We start from the raw sequence: 18,678 nt of genomic DNA, 5'->3' as shown, positions 1-18,678 counted from the left end.
ATGCGACCCACAATCTGTGTTCACATCGGAGCTGAGAGTTTTCGAGATCATGACGCAGCTTCCGATGGGGCAATTTCGCAGGCACTGACGGGTACGTAACCGCTCGACTTTCAGCTTTCTAGCAGCTCCAAGACTTTCCCAGTTGCGGTGGTGATGTGAAAGATGGAAAAGTCGTTTCGAGTCATCATTGTGGGAGGAGGCCTAATCGGGCTTCTTGCTGCCCACATGCTCGCCAAGTCCAAGATCGACTTTGTGGTGTTAGAACAGCGGGACAGCCTCTTCCCAGAGCATGGTGCGAGTATCGGTGTATATCCTCACACCGTCAGAGTGTTCGACCAACTCGGATTGCTGGAGCCTCTCCAGAAGCTTTGGAGCCCATTGACCCGGAAATTGATCATGACCCATTCGGGCTACATCTTCAAAGACCACCCTAGGTTCACTTGGATGAGAACCAAGTAGGTTAAGTAGGATTCCTATTGTTACCATTATCTGGTATCTTACTTACTGATTGCTGTAGTCATGGTCATCCTTTTGTGATGGTCCATCGAACTGATCTGCTACGATGTCTCTACGACACCCTTGAAGATGGCATTAAGAAATGCGTCTATGCTAAGAAAAAGGTGATTGATATCCAAGCCCTTCACGACACCTGCGAGGTACGATGCGCGGATGGCACAACCGAGTGCGGATCCATCATCATTGGCGCGGATGGTAGTTCGAGTAGAGTACGACATCAGATGCGAACATATAGCCAGCTTGAGCAACCCCTGCTGCCACTGGTGACGAACGAGCGGCCCTTCTCAGCATCCTTCACTCTCCTATATGGCGCAGTCTCGGTGTTACCCGGCATGCTTGAGGGAACCTCCTGGGAGGCGCATGGTACGGGCATGTCTACGTCACTCTTTGTGGGCAAAGAAAAAGCGTGGTTCTTCTGGTACGAAAGACATGCCTTCTCAACGCAGGAAGCGCCGCGGAAAAGATACAATAAGGAAGACGAAGCACGGTTTGTTGATAAATGGGCACACGTGCACATCACAGACAGCTTGCGTCTGCAGGATGTATATGAAGCCCATCAATCTTCTGGAATGACTGTGGTCGAGGAGGGGGTGGTCGAACATCGATTCGGCAGACGCATTGTGCTCGTCGGCGACTCGGCAACCAAGGTCGCTCCCAATCTGGCTTTCGGCTTCAATGGCGGTGTCCAAGGTCTCGTTGCACTAGTGAATGGCTTACACGGGCTTGTCCGTCGCCAGAATATCACCAGACCGAGCACCGCAGAGCTCGATGCGGTGTTTCAGACGTACCAAGACCAAGCACTTCCTCTCTCAAGGCTGTTGGTGGATGTATCGGGCGAGTCGCTGAGGGCAACAATCTGGGAAACGTGGGGTGTCTGGATGATGGATCGCTATGTCAACCGGGCGACGGGGGCAGATCGGAGAAGGTACAACAGACGATTCGCTCCCATGATTGCACGATCCCTCGTGCTGGACTTTTGAGCGAGCATAATCTCCCACGTGGGAAAGTGGCATGGCAAAACCACCCGGAGACGGCTAACAACATGCGAGATTGAGTTGCAATGGCTCAGCATGTTCCAGCCTACATTGCCCCTATTAGACAGAGAGCCCCTCGATAATATGGCTTGAAAACCACGTTTTGAAGAAGGAAAAAAAAAGTCCGGTGTGATTTATTTGTGTGGTTCACTCGACATTAACCCCCCTCTTAGTCGTCCTAAAGCTGGCATGTTGTTGTTGTATAACGTGAATACAACTAATTAGCTGGCCAGTCAGCTAAACCCCAATAATTATCGCCAGTTCAGGTTCAGTCACATTGTGGACAACCACAAACTCAATGTCCCTATCTCCTTTGTCAAGCTTTCCATGTGACTCCACATCTACCACCAACCGTTAAAAGACATTGTCCATCCTCAGCCCATCAGGTCTCACATTTTCTTTGTCCATTATCAATTGCTTGCTCATTGTGGAAAAAGGACTTTACCCGACTGAAACATTTCCTACAAATGTCACTGGCGGCCCATACTCTCTTGCATCGAAACGAGAGCAACTGTTCATCTGACACACGCGCACACAAAGAACCGCACCACTGTGCATCCCATCCGTGTCACACACCCAACATGGCGGGCGCGCGCCAAGCAAACGACCTACCGGCCGAGTTCGTGCAAGGTATGCGCTCTTTTCTTGAGCAGCCCCATACAGACTGGGGAGATGCCACGATCCTATCTACCATCCGTAGCATCGTTTCGGACGAGCTCTGGGGTGGCTATCATGTTGAAATGAGCTCTCTGGACCCCGGATTTATCATGAGCCACAACAATAGTCGTAACAGCGGCTTTGAAATCGCACATGACAAGGAAGATGTTGATCTATTCCGGAACGCTTCGTACAAGGTCCCGCTGCTCACGGTCGCTCCGTGCGAGCGCGAGCAGGATTGGGCAATACCCGAAGAAGAGGCACACGGCTTGATAATCAACCGCCTGCTCCAGTGCGTCAGTGTCATGCGCGTGGGCAACGACAGCGGCGCCTGGTGGGGACGCTATATCTACCCGCCGCTGCGGTCAGACATAGGCGACTATCTCGCCATCATGTTCGTCCTCGGCCGCGAAGGCGAGAAGAAGGATAAGTACTTCTTCCCGCCCTTGAAGGTCCTACAGCGCCATACCACCACTCCTGGCGGGGAGGCCAGTTGGATCGGTGTGGACGTCCCTCAGAAGCGAGAGCTCGAGACGCTCCGAGACAAGATGGCAGAGTACGAGAGGCAGTACAACGAATCCGTCGAAGAGTCCGCCAAGTCCGCCACGGAGAAGGCCCGGGACGAGGAGGCTCAAAGGCTCCATAAGGAGAACTTGATCGCCCGCATCGAGTCATGGCTCGAGAACATCAGCATTGAAGATGGTCACGAGGGAGGACTCCCTCAAGGGCGCAGGGGCCGTGCCCAAGGCCGGGGTCGGGGCCAAGGAGGAAGCGGCCGGACTCTGTACAACCCCAACCAGAATTCCCGGAACCAGGAACGAAGAGGACGGCAGCGTGGCTCCCAGGCAGCAACGGGATCGAAGGGGAAACAGCCTAACCCACGACAAATTCGCAAGAGAAACGCCAGCCCCGAGAAACCTGTCGTGCTCCAGATTTTGAAGAGACCGGTGGACCCCTGAATCATGCCGCACTAGATTCGACGATAAGTCTTTCGATTAACCACGCTGAGGGCGGTTGTCCGACTGCCAGGATACGCCACAGCTCATTGGCCGTCTTACACATCACGAGTCGATACTATATCAGGCACTTCGGGTGAGAAAACAAAGAGTGCCGCAGACGACACATGGATGAGATCGTGAGTAATAATAAAGCGCAATGAAAGGAATTTGCGGCTGGGCTAACCAATGAAAGTACTATCTAGTAAAACTCTCTGAAGTGTTCCTGTGCTGTCCGTGGTCTGTGATGGTTCTTCAGTCAGCTATGCTGGCGCCTTCCACGCAGCAGTCAATTCCCCCTTGTGTGGTTTGACCGCGGATGGAGATGCCACGTAGTCGAAATGTCCCATACCAGCCAGCAGCGTGACGTCTTGCGGCCCCTTGACCATGGTGCTGTTGCTGTTGAGTATGTTGTGTGGGAAGCCTACGTCAAAGTCGTACCCCTTTTCGATTTCGGCAACGTCTTCCGGCGACAGCTCTAGGGATAGTGCCTCCACGTTCGCTTTCAGCTGCTCGACTTTGCGGCCGCCGACAACGGGGAACAGATACGGAGTCTAGAGTGAATCAAAGAGGCTGTTTAGTGAATGCTTTTTTCTTTCTTGCCAGAACAAGCAAGGTAGGTAGCTATCGTCCAGAGACATAGACTAATAGATGAAGAGATTGGACCCGTCACTTACCTTCTGCATGGCATAAGCCAGCGCGACCGCCGTGATGTGGACCCCATGGCGCTTGGCCACCGCGTCGAGAACCTTGGATACCGCCGCCTCGCGCCCGATGCGGAGGTGCGGCGGGAGCTGGCGCGAGCCCGTATCCTCAGCGCCGGGCGACTTGAATTGGCCGCCGCCCAGCGTGCCGAAGGCGTGGACGGCCATGCCCTCGTCGTGGCACATGGGGATGACCTCGCGCTCGAGGTCGCGCTCCTGGGCCGAGTAGCGGCCCTGGTAGACGGAGAAGGGCCGCAGGCCGTGCTGGCGCGCGTAGGCGTTGGCTTTCACCACGACCCAGGCCGGGGCGTCGCTGATGCCCAGGTAGAGGACCTTGCCCTGGTCCACCAGCACGTTGAGCGAGCGCATCAGCTCCGGGATGCCGGTCGCGAAGTCCCAGGCGTGAACGAAGAGCTGTAGCGTATAAGATCAACGTATTAGCAGGTGTATCTTTGTTTTTACATGTTACCTCGCTTGCCAGCGGGCCTCTGTAAGATGTAGGGAGGGACAAGGGAAAGGGGGAAAGGGGTTTAGCCATACAATATCGACATAGTCGGTCTGCAGGTTCTTCAGGCTGCTGTGGATGGACAGGTACATGCTCTTGGTTCCTGTCCCGCCGAAGTTGCTGTGCTGGAGCTGCATGTGGCCAACCATGGGGTTCATCGTGTACTTGGTCGCGACAACCATCTCCGGACGGCGGCCCGTCTTCTGCATCCACTCGCCGATCCACTGCTCGCTCTGGCCTCCCTGGTACATGTTGGCGGTGTCAACGAAGTTACCCCCGAGGTCGTAGAAGGTGTCGAGTAGCTCAAAGGCCATCTCCTTGGTACATTCGCCCATTCCCATCTTCCAGGCCTCGCCGAGGCCTACACCAAACGTGTGAGCTAGTTATGAGCAAGACAGAAGCGATGCAGAGAGGAGGGCATACTCATGCCACCAAGAGTCAGAGGGCTGACTCGGACGGATGCTGACGGCGCCAGCAGTCGGTGTCTGCCAAGGAGGCTTTTGGGCACTGGAGGCGGGAGGAAAGCCATTTTGCTAGAATATTGTAGCGGTTTTGGTATTGAATCGGTAACTAAAGTATTGCGTATGAAGTGGAAGTTGTCCAGAAGAGATTGGGATTACCTGCCGAATGGTGCTCCCCCATCGCTCTATTTATAATGCCATGATGCCGGACTTTTTTTCACATAAATCACGATACCTCGTTATGTCTGATTTCAAAGCAGAGGACGAGCTGTTTTGCTCATCGCACTTTTCCGGACAATTGAAGGTATCGCTAACTCCATCATACATCATGAGTACTAAGTAGAATCCAAGGCCGGAGGATCATGCTTCAAGTAAGAGAGGTTCCTCCGGGCTGGAGTTTAGCGGCGCCTGCCCCTGACTCAAACGCGTAACATCTGATTGGTCAGAATGTATACTGCTGTTCAGCTTGCGGGCTGTTCGATTGGCTCAAAAGTCCGGCCTCACACACAAGCATCTAACCAAGGAGATAAGAGTTAACTCCAGTCCATAGGGCAATGGGGCAGGCAGACAAGCGATAAAAGCCAGGTTGCCAATGCTTTTTCTCTAGGCATTTCTTGGAATTGAGTTTGACCTTGGCCGATTAAAGAAAAAGAAAAATTGCATTTCCAAGTCATGGCAGTGGTAAAAGAAAATCTTTTCGTCACCGGCGTACTGAGTCAGTTCTGGGGTTTGTTCCAAGTATTTTGGGTTGAGTATCACTTTGACGTATGGGTACAGCAGGAAGGGAGGTATATACCTACTTACCTAAGGTAGTATACGGGTACCTACTTATACTTACATACATGTATATATCTTCCGACCACTTGCTTCCAGATTAGACAGCGGCAGTTATCGTCGCATACTGGGTGTTGCCATGTGCGCATCTTGAGCCAAAGCCGACTTTATAGTGAGTGCAGCGCATATCGCAATATGTGCAATGGGCGAACGAACAGACGTCTTTGCCCTACCAGCCAATCCGCAATTGAGGTTGCATTGTCATGGGAACAGGACGGCTCACGAGCCGGGGGCTCTCCATGGAAGGAATTGCAAATACAAGCAGAACCGGGGAAGAATCGGGATCAACGTTCCGGGAGATAATCCGGCTCTGGCACCTAATAATTGGTCGCCTTTTGTCAGGTAGCCTTAGTTAGGCTGGTTAGGCCGTTTCAATTAGGTAAGCACTTGACGTGTTCATGTAAGTTTAATTAGGTACATCCCCCTACTAAGTAGGTAGGTACCTTGGTACCCAATGGTTAGGGGAGGCGGGGGAGCTGCATCGGCTGCACCGCCTCTTATCTTGGCCCTGCATTCAGGGACAAGCCCCAAGCATTGCGTACATGCATCTCACTCACTTGCGACAACTTGCATTTGGCAACCTGGAGTTAGGCAGACTTATTATACTCTTTTCCCCTTCACTTTCCACCTCCCAAAACACCAGTGCTGAAGCCCCTGCCCTCTCGCAACGGCCGCGTGATACTACATAATCAATCCAGTGATTCCCGTCTCCTTCACTCGCGCCCAACTAACCTCCACGTGTTTGCTTCTGGGATTTGCTCGATTCATGCGTGCCCAAGATGGTGAGACAACAACACGCCACCCCGCGATCGATCCCAGCGACTGACGATGTTTGTGCATTCAGGGTATCAGTAGACGCCCCAAGGACAAGGCGGCCCAGGCCGCCCGCGGCGGTGGAGATTCAGGAGGCGGCGCGAAGCCCAAGAAGGCTACCTTCGAGACCAGCAAGAAGAAGGAGATTGGCGTTTCCGACCTGACACTGCTCAGCAAAGTATCCAACGAAGCCATCAACGAGAACTTGAAGAAGCGATTCGAGGGCCGCGAAATCTACACCTACATTGGCCATGTGCTGGTCTCCGTCAACCCCTTCCGAGACCTCGGCATCTACACCGACCAGGTCCTCGACTCCTACAAAGGCAAGAACCGCCTCGAGATGCCGCCGCACGTTTTCGCGATCGCCGAGTCCGCCTACTACAACATGAAGGCATACAAGGAGAACCAGTGTGTGATCATTTCGGGTGAGTCGGGAGCCGGAAAGACAGAAGCGGCCAAGCGCATAATGCAGTACATTGCGAACGTGTCCGGCGGAGAGGATGGAGACATCAAACAGATCAAAGACATGGTGCTGGCCACCAACCCGCTTCTAGAGTCCTTCGGAAATGCGAAGACATTGCGAAACAACAACTCGTCACGTTTCGGTAAATACCTCCAGATCCACTTCAACGCCAATGGAGAACCAGTGGGCGCCGATATTACGAACTACCTCCTGGAGAAGAGCAGAGTCGTGGGCCAGATTGTCAACGAACGAAACTTCCACATTTTCTACCAATTCACCAAGGGTGCTTCAGAGAACTACAGGTCGACGTTCGGTATACAACAACCCAATACATATGCCTACCTGAGTCGGTCGAAATGCTTCGATGTTGATGGGATCGACGACTTGGCGGAGTTCAAGGATACTCTGCAGGCCATGGGTATAATCGGCCTTACACAGGGGGAGCAGGACGAGGTGTTCCGCATGATCTCCGCCATCCTGTGGTGCGGAAACATAACATTTATCGAAGGCGACGACAGCTTTGCTCAAGTGGCCGACCAGAGCGTGGTGGATTTCTTAGCATATCTACTTGAAGTTACACCGGAAGCACTGATCAAAGGCATCACCATTCGAGTTTTGACCCCGAGAAGCGGAGAGGTCATTGAGTCGCCTGCGAATCCTGCTCAGGCAACTGCAACCCGTGATGCCCTGGCTATGGCTATCTACTACAACCTTTTCGACTGGATAGTAGCTCGAATCAACCAGTCGCTGAAGGCAAAACAGGCTACAGATAACAATGTCGGCATTCTTGATATCTATGGCTTTGAGATTTTCGAGAAGAACAGTTTCGAGCAGCTGTGCATCAACTACGTCAATGAAAAACTACAGCAGATTTTCATTCAGTTGACCCTGAAAGCCGAACAGGAGGAATACGCTCGAGAACAGATCCAATGGACGCCAATCAAATACTTCGACAACAAGGTGGTGTGCGATCTGATTGAACAAATCCGACCTGTTGGTCTTTTCTCGGCCATGAAGGATGCGACCAAGACGGCACACGCCGATCCGGCTGCCTGTGACCGCACGTTCATGCAGAGTATCAACGGCATGAGCCATCCCCATTTGACCCCCCGACAAGGCAGCTTCATCATCAAGCATTACGCTGGTGATGTGAGTTACACTGTCGAAGGCATCACCGACAAGAACAAAGACCAGCTTCTCAAGGGAGTTCAGAATCTGTTCCAGCAAAGCCAAAACCGATTTGTGCATACGTTGTTCCCTCAGCAGGTCGACCAGGATAACAGGAAACTGCCCCCCACTGCTGGAGACCGGATAAGGACATCGGCCAATGCCTTGGTGGAAACATTGATGAAATGTCAGCCATCGTACATTCGTACTGTCAAGCCCAATGAGAACAAATCGCCGACAGAGTACAACGTGCCCAATGTCCTGCATCAAGTCAAATATCTTGGTTTGCAGGAGAACGTCAGGATTCGCCGTGCAGGTTTCGCTTACCGACAAAACTTCGAAAAGTTTGTTGAGCGCTTCTTCCTACTGTCGCCTGCGACGTCTTATGCGGGCGAGTACACATGGTCAGGTTCCGAGGAGGCTGCTGTCAAGCAAATTCTGAAGGATACAAGCATCCCGAAAGAGGAATGGCAGTTGGGTACCACGAAAGCCTTCATCAAGTCGCCCGAGACACTATTCGCCTTGGAGACTATGCGTGACCGGTACTGGCACAACATGGCCACACGTATCCAGAGAATGTGGAGAGCGTACCTCGCATACCGCGCCGAATCTGCCACGAGAATTCAGCGCTTCTTCCGCAAGAAGCGAACCGGTGCTGAGTACTTACAACTCCGTGACCAGGGCCACCAGGTGTTGCAGGGTCGCAAGGAGAGACGCAGATACAGTCTGCTAGGTTCGCGGCGATTCTTGGGCGACTACCTTGGTATCAACGCTGCTGCGGGACCAGGCTCCCAGATCCGCAGTGGCATGCAATTGTCCGCTAACGAGAAGGCTCTATTCACATGCCGTGGAGAGGTTTTGGAACACAAGTTCGGACGATCTAGCAAGCCCAGTCCCCGTATTTTCATCGTCACGAACAGCAAGTTCTACATTGTTGCCCAGGCCCTCGTCAACCACCAAGTGCAGATTATCGTTGAGCGCCAAATACCTCTTGGAGCTATCAAGTTCATTGGCACCTCCACCTGCCGAGATGACTGGTTCTCCCTGGGTGTCGGTTCTCCCCAAGAAGCCGATCCATTGTTGAACTGTGTTTTCAAGACGGAGCTGTTCACGCAAATGCAACGTTGCATGCCTGGTGGCTTTACCCTTAAGATTGGCGAGTCTATCGAGTATGCCAAGAAGCCAGGGAAGATGCAGCTCATCAAGGTAGTCAAGGACTCACAGCAACCCGTCGACTTTTACAAGAGTAGCACAGTGCACACCCAACAGGGAGAGGCGCCCAGCTCGACATCGAAGCCGACACCGAAGGGTAAGCCTGTACCGCCGAGGCCCATTACTCGGGGCAAGCTCATCAAGCCCGGTGGCCCCAACGGAAGACCGGCTCGAGTCCAGAACACCCGACCGGCCGCTTCGTCGACTACAAAACGGGGTCCAGCCTCGCTACAGACGCCGCGCCCAGTCCCTACGCCTGCTGCGGCCACGACCACTCTCCCAAGCCATACGCGGAATCAGAACTCCACTTCTTCTACTGCCCGGATGCCTCCACCACCGCCTCCTCCTGCTGCCCCACCCGCGAAAGCCAAGATGCAGGCTAAGGTTCTTTACGACTTCGCGGGACAGAAGGAGAACGAACTGACAATCAAGGCGGGCGATATTATCGAAGTCGTGCAGAAGGAGAACAATGGTAAGCTTATTCCGCCTTTACTCATGTATGTAAGAACGTTTTGTGTGCTAACAAGACACAGGTTGGTGGCTAGCTAAGAATGCTTCTGGGCAAGCGTGGGTACCGGCCGCGTATGTTGAGGAGATCAAGGCCGCTGCTCCTGCTCCTGCTCCTGCGCCCCGAGCACCACCCCCTCCTCCTGCAGCCAACGGTGCGGCTGCAGCGCAGGCGAAGCCAAAGCCCCCTCAGCCCCCGGCCAAGCGACCAGCTGCGGGCAAGAAGCCTCCTGCGCTCCAAGCGCGGGACTCGGCGATGAGCATGAACAATGGTGGATCGGACAGTAGTCGGAGTAACACCCCGACCCCGAGCATTGCGGGCTCACTTGCCGATGCCCTGAAGGCCCGCCAGAACGCGATGCAGCATAGGAAGGAAGACGAGGATGATTGGTAATTCACAAGAGAGAAGGAGAGAGGGATAGAAGTTGGACCTTGAAATTCCTTTTTGCGCCACGACTTTGAAGCTGGGAGAAATACGCGAAGGACGTCGAGTGCGGAAAGAACCCATGACTTGATGAAGAATTGCCCCCTTTTACCATTTCATGAGCATGCATAAGAGCATGGAAAAAGTATTAGAAAGGTTGCGCGGCACTTTACTTGAACCCCTGACTTTTTTTTGGGCAGGAACTTTTGCTATTCTTTCTATTCGAGGAGGAGAAGAAGGAAAGAACGAAAAGCAACAATTGCCTCGTCATGCAAAACGAAAAGATTCGTAGGACGAGGGCGTTGCCTTTACCGGATTCCCTATAGATTATATACAATTTCGACCAGTTTGAAGATGGCAGGGAAAGGGGGCGGCGTTGGTGGGTGCTTCAGCCCCTATTCTTCAATTCGAGCATTTCAGGCTGTAGCTTTATAGACAGACAGTATTGATTAGGAAACATTTTGATATTTTACTCATTTGTCGATTGATCAGTTGCACATGATTTATTCATTTTTCTTTATATATACATGTATATATGTCCATCTACCGTCTTCATGTGTCTGCGCCGTCTTTGGTCAAGACTTTGCGACGCCGGATCAACTCGGCCAGGGGCACGTCGTCATCTTCATGTGATTCTTCTCCTTCGTCGTCAACGGGATCAACCAGTAAATCGTCATCGTCGTCAAACTCGGCATCCTCGTCAACGCCGTAGTCGCCCAGCTGCTCGCCGTCGGCATTGACCCACCCGGACTTGCCCTCGTCCACGACGATCCCGCCGCCGCCGAGATGCGGCGGCCGATCTTCCTGGTCCTGGTCTTGGCCTTCGTAGTTGTCGTAGCTGTAGCGGTCGTCGTCGACGAACTCGTAGCCCCCGCCGTCGACCTCCTCCAGCTCACCGAGGATCCGGCCCGCCTCTTGATGCGCGCTACTGCCGCCGCCGCCGCCGCCTTGCTGCCAACGCCGCCGCATGTCCATCTCCTGCCGCCGTCGGAACGCCCGCACGTCGTCCGCGCTGTTATTGTTGGCAGCGCCTCCCCGGGCGTTCCGATCGTACGCCTCGCGCTCGGCCGCGAGCTCGCGCCGGCGCTTCTCGTTCCACGCGCGCGAGTGCCGCATCTTGGCCGGGTCGGGCGGCGGCCACATGCCCTCGTCGTCGTTGAGGCCGTTCTCCTCGTACTCCCAGCCCGTGGTGTCGGCCCCTTCGTTCCTGTCGTTGGCAGTGGTAGTGGCGGCCGACGAAGAAGAAGAAGAAGGAGAAGAGGACGGAAAGGGGGCGACGCGCGGCCCCGACGCGAACGGTAAGAACCACAGCAGCACGTTGACGGTGCCCATGGCCTGCGCCATGTTGGCGAAGATGCCGACGTCGTAGGGGAACTCGACGGGGTCGAGGCGCAGCAGGGCCGGGTCGTCGGCGTCGCGGCGCGTCTCCCAGTAGCCGTCGTCGCCGTCGTAGTTGCTGCCGCCGCCGCCGCCGTCGCCGAAGGCGCCGCGGCGGCGCTCGAGCAGGGCGTCGTGCCGCTCGATCTCCCAGCCCTCGATCATGGTGGTGTTGAAGAGCCAGCCCTGCAGCGTGGTCGCCAGGAGGATGCCGAGGGCGAGGCTGGTGCCCAGGCCGACGAGCCCGAACACGGTCACCCAGATCAGCTGCGGCAGCGTCGGGCCCAGGTAGGCGGGCAGGTGGCGGTTGGCCCAGAGGGCGTGGAAGCGCTGGAAGACGAAGTAGAGAAGGGTCCACAGCGACACGTTGGTGTAGAGGAGGAAGCGCAGGAAGTGCGGGAAGGTCTGCAGCGAGACGCAGTTGGAGGTCCAGGGGCAGTGGTGGTCCATCTTGGGGATGCAGCGGCCGCAGATGCGGCAGTGGTGCGAGCGCGGGGGCTTGGGCAAGCGGCACTTCTTGCACCTCTTCTGCGATCTCCCTCCCTTCTTGCTGCCCATCGCCGAGCCGTCATTTCCGCCGCCTGGTGCTGCTTTTGTACCATGCGTGCCTGTCTTCTCGCCCTCGCCCTCGTCATCGGAATGGTTCGGTTTCGCTATCGAGGGCGGGAAGGTGTAGCGGCCCGGGTCGACGGTACAGGCCCTGTAGTATGTCCACCAGAGACATAGCAGCAGAATGTTGAAGGCATAGGTCTGGGGGGCGTGAGAGGACCGGGTTCCAGGTCGGGCGACCGACTAAACAGCACCTGCGAGCCGTAGCCCAGAAAGGCGATCAGCAGGCAGACGGTCGGGACGGCAAGCCGCTGCACAGAGAGCGGCGCTGTACTGCCGACGAGAAAGGCCATTATGAAACAGATTCGGAGGCCATCCGCGTGGTCGGGTCACGGTAAGTTTATACTTGATTTGAGCTGTTCAACCAAAAACGAGGTTGTTGTGTTCAGCTGCAGCGAGGCTTCTATACGACGCGGAAATTATGGGCCTAATACAAATTGTCCCGCCCGCTAAAGCGTCCCCTTCCCTGACCGATGGAGGGAGCTGGGGCAGCATCGACTCGGAAGCTTGTAAGCATCCCATTGTGTACATACCAATACGTTAAATTGGGGATAGTTCCATTGCAATTATTCTTTGACCTCCTGGTTCAGGCGTGTCCTGTGGGATCAGGATGTATATCCTACCTATAGATCATAACACGTCTACACGTCTATACTCTAGACCAAGCTCAAACGCCTTCATGCTTGCAAGAATGCTGCCCGGAACGCCAATGCCCGCTAATACAAACACCATAAACCCAAGCAAATCGGCGTCATGAACCACAGCCAACTGGCATACGGCACTGCGTGACGCCGTCGTGGAATACGAAGACACACACACACACACACTCCCTCAGCTGAAGAATTGAGAGATACCACCGGCACCCGGGTGAGGCGTCCAGCCAACGCCGCCAACCCACACATTCTTCCCGGCACACCCAAGGCACCTCCTCTGCTCGCCCAGGTTGGTGATGGAGCAATGCGAGCAGACATGCTTTCCGCACGCGCCACACCTCGAGTCCGCGGCGCCGTCTGTTTCCATGGCATCCCCGTCCATTGCGTCGTGCAGCGCTTGTCCGCAGTCCTCGCAGTCGGTCGGCTCGTCTATGGCAGGGGTGGCAATGGACGTCTCCATGCCGTTGTTGAATGTCGCCGGTGCCGTACCGGCATTCGGCAGGTTCCAAAAGTTGTGCAACGAAGCCTGCGCCGGTTGCTGGTGGTGCGGGTGCTGCACGGCAGTCGGCTGTATTTGCATCGGCGTGGTCTGCATGTGGACGTCGTCGTGGGGCTGTTGCTTCTGGGCATTGTAGAGCATGTTAAGTGTTCGCTCTGCATCGGAGGAAAAACAACAACATCATTAGTTTCTGGTATTTCGAGAAATGCAAACCTCTTCTCCTTGGAAGTAACAAGGGAAAGGAAAAGGGGCCCTGGCTTACCGTGGACTTCATGTTGCGACGGCCGCGAATCGCGGAACCTCTTCATGGTCCGGCTGTGCAGATAACCAGACGACTTGTGAGGTGAGAGGTGCAGCGAAGATTTCATCAAATCGAACTGGAATGCGCCGGAGTCGGGTCGCATCGGCGAGTTGTTGAAGGAGCAGGCACTGGAAGGCGAGACAGAGAGCTCCGACTCCGACCGTTTACGCTTGATGACAACCATAGTGGCGGTTCCAAAGAAGTGGATATGCGACCAATGGGCTACTGACGCAATAAATATTCGAATCCAGTGAGGTCTATTGAGAAATGGGATGTATGGTATGAAGAGAGAGAGGTAAGAAGCTGAGATGGTGGCATTTGAATAGCCAATTCCACTTACAGATAACGGGTGGTGATGAACATCTGCACGGTACATACGCGCTGAGCCCCGCGACAAAAGTCGCGTTAACGCGTTAATTGACCAGAAATCGGCTCCATTATTATTATTAATTCAGGACTCACTTACACGCACGCCAAGTCCACGACCACCCAACAACTATTAGGCAAACCTACCTCGCAAGATCATACTGACGCCAATGGAGAAACACATCCTGCCATGGGCAGTTTGAATAGTTGTAAGATGCACCAAAGCTTTGTTGCACTGGTGACTTGTACTTTGAGGTCCAGATCTGCTACAATTGGATAAAGACAAACAGCCCTCGGTACAGGACGGCCAAAATAACATTTGACCATGTTCTATTGTGCTAGAGGCATGCCGTTACTGACTGATCCTTCGGATGGGGTTACGCTTGTACTGTCCTGCTGACCAAATACGGGGTAGGATTTGGCAGGAGACGTCGGAGTGACCTACAAATGCTTTCCTGGGGACACTTGCTGGCCGTCGGAAGACGCCTCATCGCAACCGTCCCCATGGGCCACCGTGCCACGACCCTATGTACGATGAGGAGGCCTATCCTCGGGACCAGTGGTGTGATTCGAGCATCCAGTAAGTCCCCTCTACGGCCGAGTTTAGGTATCATCGCCCCCAGTACTCGCATTGCTCGTGTAGTGAGATTCTAAAAAACTATTACGGGTACGCTCAGAGGTATGACGGGCAACATTACTCGGGCAATGGTTGCATCTCAGTATGTCCAAAGTGATTGTTAAAACTGTGTCGATAAATACACCTATTTCTTGTAAGAGGAACGTTTGATAGATGTCATGCCAGAGCCTACAAGTAGCTTTTCAAAGTTGTATGTATACAGCAGTGAGTAGTAGTTTATACATGAACTCATTTAGTTTGACACGGTAACCATGACGCTGGCATTTTTGTACCAGCTCAGCAGCGGGTTCTCGCCGCTCTGCACCTCGGTATCCTCCACATAGGCCCATGAACGCATGAAGTCCTCATGTGAGAAGACCCGTGTCAGCTTTCCTGTAATGACTCCGTACATGGCTTCGATAATCCTGAAGTCGGTCGGGAACAGGATATCAAAGTAGCCCTGGTGGACGAGGGGCGTCGACACAGGTACCATACGACGCTCATATCGCGTCTGCACGACGGGGCTGTTCAACCCCTTGATTGCGTCGGGCAAGGTATGGAAATCACTGGTGACTAGCCTGTGGGCGGGGAAGTACTTCTCCAGGATATCGAAAAACTGCATACATCTCGTCGGAATATATTCGGGGTCACTCAGGTTGGGCGCAAAGGGGATTTGCTGCTTGAGCTTGCGAATCAACTTGCTGTTGCTGTAGGGAACGGGATATCGACCCCCAGTAGCCGCGTGACGGACACGCAGGAATCGGGCGGCTAGCGGGTCAAGTACAGGCTCGTAGAACTCGTAGAAGTCGTTGTTTTCCGTAATGAGTACCATCCCTTGCATGGGCTCTTCCGTGTTTAGGTCATAGCGTATGACATCATGCGCAAAGTTGTCGAAGACTTCGAGGGCGATGAAGAAACAGGGCGACGGGACCCGCTCCTCCCAATCGAAAACAGATCGGTTGATGATCTCGACCTTGTCAGAATGACCACGACTGGCGGCAGTCGCCAACAGCTGTGAGTTCTGGATCGTGGCCAGGGCCGGACTGATCTCGATGATCTTGTATTTCACCCTGTCGTAGACGGATGGTTCGACGGAGCGGATATAGTCCAGGATGTTCATCATCAGGGTACCTCTTCCGGCACCCATTTCGTAGATAATCAGGTCATGATAGGGGTAGGATGTCATGATATAGTTGGACATCAGGTAACGGGCGATGGCCTCGCCATAATAGGGCCGAAACATTTCTGTGGGAGTGTGCCACAGCTGTCGCGTATCGTTGGGCGCGGGGAGCTTCGAGTCGAGCTCATCCTCGAACTCGGTATAACGCTGGCCGAGCTCAGCGTAGAACTCGGGCTCATCGCGGAGCGCCGGGAAGTCGAAGGGCTTGCCCGGCGTGAAGATCACGGCTTGCTTCGAGAAGTAACCGTAGTGGGGGTTGTATAAGCTGTCTGCATCGTCCGCCGCATTAGCCCGTTGTTCGAAACCACCCGCATGGACAGGCAGGTGCATGCGAGGAAGAAAAAGAGGAGAGCAGAGAGGGAACCAACCTTCGACGAAATCTCGCATCAACATCTTGACTCTCCGGGGCCTCTCCGTCCGTGTCCGAAGCTCGTTGGCTGTCACCGTCGGGAACGCCTTGTACTCCTCGGTCATGTCATGGGAGAAAAGCTCGGTCCGCTGTTGCCAGTCGCTTTCGTTTGTCCGCTGGGAAGGTTTGGCACCGCGGGTGGTGTGCCTCATCGCCATGGACCGCTTCTGCTGCTGCACGCGACGGCCATGCTGGATGCACGAGCTCAAGGCCACGAGGTTGCGTTGCGAGTTGCAGCCCCGGTGGCGAAACAGCTGGCGGAAGAGCTGCGTTACTATGGGGGAATCCATAGCTAGCTAGCTATTGGTATTCGTAGGGCTTCCTGCACAGGGGTTGCTTGCCACTCCGGGCGAGGGGAGTTGTCAAGAATATGGCTCCAAATCGAGCGGCGACAACAACCTGAAGCTCGTGTGCTCTCAACTTTTGCTGCATTCTAACCTAGCAGGTGTGCAGCAGGTCGGAAAAGCGCCTGCCAGGCCCGAGCTCCCTCTGCTAACTCCTGCTGGCAGTTGGCGCTAAATGCCAAAAGCTCCAGCCTCCAGGCCTGTACTGGTAAGAAGTACATACCCAAATGTGTGCTAGCCATTGGCGAATCGAATTGAAGAGCTGCGATGACATATGTAGGTAGCTGCTGTAGCTCCCTCGTAGGGCAAAAACATGGGTGGGCGTGTAGTTTATTGGGCAGACATCCATAGCATGAAGAAAGTGTTTTCACTGTTGGGACGGTTTCACCTATAACGGCTTCAATAAGTCTTCCTCGTCTGCCACACACTCCTCACAACTTAGCCAATTATGTTTGAAGAAACCCGAAATTCATAAATATTGTGAGATGGAAATCATGGTGACGTACTAAGGCCATGTCTTTAAGCAATCATCCAAAAGCATACGGCTCCGCGGCAGTTGCCGTGGCTTTTACATCAGGAATCCTCCTGACCTTGGGATTCAAAGATTTATACCCCGATCTTGAGAGCCGTTTCCAGCAGGGGAAGAACCGGGCACGCCGGGCACGCCGGGCACAGACAACGACCGACGTGGACGCGGCCAGGCGGAGATCAAGTCTTTTCTGGGGTCCCGTGGAGCTCGAGGACAATGAGGGGAAGAGAGGCAGCGCCCAATCCGGGCCCCTGCCCCCGACGGCCGGCATAGTCGAGGGCATCGAGGGCTGCATCGGCAACACGCCGCTCGTCGAGATCAAGAGCCTGTCCGATGCCACGGGCCGCGTCATCCTGGCCAAGGCCGAGTTCCTGAACGGCGCTGGCAACAGCCCCAAGGACCGCGTCGCGCTCAACATGATCCAGGCCGCCGAGGAGGCCGGCCTGCTGGTCCCCGGCCGCGGCGACACCATCTACGAGGGCACCGTCGGCAGCACCGGCATCTCCATCGCGGCCCTCGCGCGCGCCAAGGGCTACAAGGCGCACATCTGCATGCCCGACGACCAGGCGACCGAGAAGTCGGACCTGCTGCACCACCTGGGCGCGACGGTGGAGCGGGTGCGCCCGGCACCCATCACGTCGCCGGACCACTTTGTGAACCTGGCGCGCCGGCGCGCGCGCGAGCACACCGAGTCTCAAGAGACTGAGAGCCGGGGCTTCTTCGCCGACCAATTCGAGTCGCAAGCCAACTACCAGGCGCACTTCAAGACCACGGGCCCCGAGATCTACTTCCAGACGGGCGGCCAGGTCGACGCCTTCGTCGCAGGCGCCGGCACGGGCGGCACCCTCTCGGGCGTGGCGCGGTACCTGAAGGACGAGGCCAAGCTGGCGGGCCTGAAGGTGGTGCTGGCCGACCCGCAGGGCAGCGGGCTCTACAACAAGGTGCGGCACGGCGTCATGTACTCGAACACGGAGAAAGAAGGCACAAGACGGCGGCAGCAGGTGGACACGATCGTGGAGGGCGTGGGCATCAACCGAATCACCGAGAACTTCGAGGCCGGGCGAGACCTTATTGACGACGCGGTCAAGGTCACGGACGAGCAGGCCTGCAAGATGGCACGCTGGCTGGTGGAACATGACGGCATCTTCACAGGCAGCAGCACTGCTGTCAATTGTGTAGCGGCCGTGACTGCCGCTATGACTCTGCCCAAGGGTAGCCAAGTCGTCACCATCATATGTGATTCGGGGACCAGGCACTTGAGCAAATTCTGGAAGTGCGTTGGTGAAATGGGTCTTGAAGATGAGACCAATCACGACAACCTCTTCCAGCTACTAGGCATCAAGCATTAAGATGACAAGCATACGCCGGTCCATTGATTCGGCCCTTCGGGCCCTGAAGCTCGAGCTTGTTTACACCAGGATCTATATTACAGTCTCTAAAGCGTCACCAACCAGAATGCTCATGATCGATTTCACACCGCATGAATTAGGGAGTTGCCAAACC

General features: G+C 54.9%; 8 protein-coding genes across 8 annotated transcripts; 4 read left to right on the top strand and 4 right to left on the bottom strand.

The window, feature by feature from the left end:
• Window positions 1-162: 162 nt before the first annotated feature.
• Window positions 163-1,496, top strand: PG986_003443 (uncharacterized protein; the record flags this gene model as incomplete). The annotated part of the gene is made up of 2 exons (XM_066839665.1): window positions 163-455; window positions 518-1,496. 2 exons carry the CDS (start codon window positions 163-165, stop codon window positions 1,494-1,496), a joined length of 1,272 nt encoding a protein of 423 aa, XP_066704729.1.
• A 635-nt stretch (window positions 1,497-2,131) lies between these two features.
• Window positions 2,132-3,166, top strand: PG986_003442 (uncharacterized protein; the record flags this gene model as incomplete). The annotated part of the gene is made up of 1 exon (XM_066839664.1): window positions 2,132-3,166. The coding sequence occupies one exon, from the start codon at window positions 2,132-2,134 to the stop codon at window positions 3,164-3,166; it is 1,035 nt and encodes a 344-aa protein (XP_066704728.1).
• Window positions 3,167-3,465: 299 nt separating this feature from the next.
• Window positions 3,466-4,940, bottom strand: PG986_003441 (aldo/keto reductase; the record flags this gene model as incomplete). The annotated part of the gene is made up of 4 exons (XM_066839663.1): window positions 3,466-3,756; window positions 3,880-4,320; window positions 4,447-4,772; window positions 4,835-4,940. The coding sequence occupies 4 exons, from the start codon at window positions 4,938-4,940 to the stop codon at window positions 3,466-3,468; spliced, it is 1,164 nt and encodes a 387-aa protein (XP_066704727.1).
• A 1,545-nt stretch (window positions 4,941-6,485) lies between these two features.
• PG986_003440 (uncharacterized protein) lies at window positions 6,486-10,262 on the top strand (the record flags this gene model as incomplete). Its single annotated transcript, XM_066839662.1, has 3 exons — window positions 6,486-6,488; window positions 6,551-9,833; window positions 9,895-10,262. 3 exons carry the CDS (start codon window positions 6,486-6,488, stop codon window positions 10,260-10,262), a joined length of 3,654 nt encoding a protein of 1,217 aa, XP_066704726.1.
• A 582-nt stretch (window positions 10,263-10,844) lies between these two features.
• PG986_003439 (Palmitoyltransferase) lies at window positions 10,845-12,571 on the bottom strand (the record flags this gene model as incomplete). Its single annotated transcript, XM_066839661.1, has 2 exons — window positions 10,845-12,419; window positions 12,473-12,571. 2 exons carry the CDS (start codon window positions 12,569-12,571, stop codon window positions 10,845-10,847), a joined length of 1,674 nt encoding a protein of 557 aa, XP_066704725.1.
• A 538-nt stretch (window positions 12,572-13,109) lies between these two features.
• PG986_003438 (uncharacterized protein) lies at window positions 13,110-13,915 on the bottom strand (the record flags this gene model as incomplete). Its single annotated transcript, XM_066839660.1, has 2 exons — window positions 13,110-13,585; window positions 13,693-13,915. The coding sequence occupies 2 exons, from the start codon at window positions 13,913-13,915 to the stop codon at window positions 13,110-13,112; spliced, it is 699 nt and encodes a 232-aa protein (XP_066704724.1).
• A 1,051-nt stretch (window positions 13,916-14,966) lies between these two features.
• PG986_003437 (uncharacterized protein) lies at window positions 14,967-16,592 on the bottom strand (the record flags this gene model as incomplete). Its single annotated transcript, XM_066839659.1, has 1 exon — window positions 14,967-16,592. One exon carries the CDS (start codon window positions 16,590-16,592, stop codon window positions 14,967-14,969), a length of 1,626 nt encoding a protein of 541 aa, XP_066704723.1.
• A 567-nt stretch (window positions 16,593-17,159) lies between these two features.
• Window positions 17,160-18,524, top strand: PG986_003436 (tryptophan synthase beta subunit-like PLP-dependent enzyme; the record flags this gene model as incomplete). Its single annotated transcript, XM_066839658.1, has 1 exon — window positions 17,160-18,524. One exon carries the CDS (start codon window positions 17,160-17,162, stop codon window positions 18,522-18,524), a length of 1,365 nt encoding a protein of 454 aa, XP_066704722.1.
• Window positions 18,525-18,678: the final 154 nt, after the last annotated feature.

This window comes from Apiospora aurea, assembly GCF_038362705.1.
Source record: "Apiospora aurea strain CBS 24483 chromosome Unknown utg000002l_segment0_segment0, whole genome shotgun sequence".
Classification (NCBI taxonomy): Eukaryota; Fungi; Ascomycota; class Sordariomycetes; order Amphisphaeriales; family Apiosporaceae; genus Apiospora; species Apiospora aurea.
The sequence above is the reverse complement of the archived record's forward strand: the minus strand, read 5'-3'. Positions and strand labels throughout refer to the sequence as shown.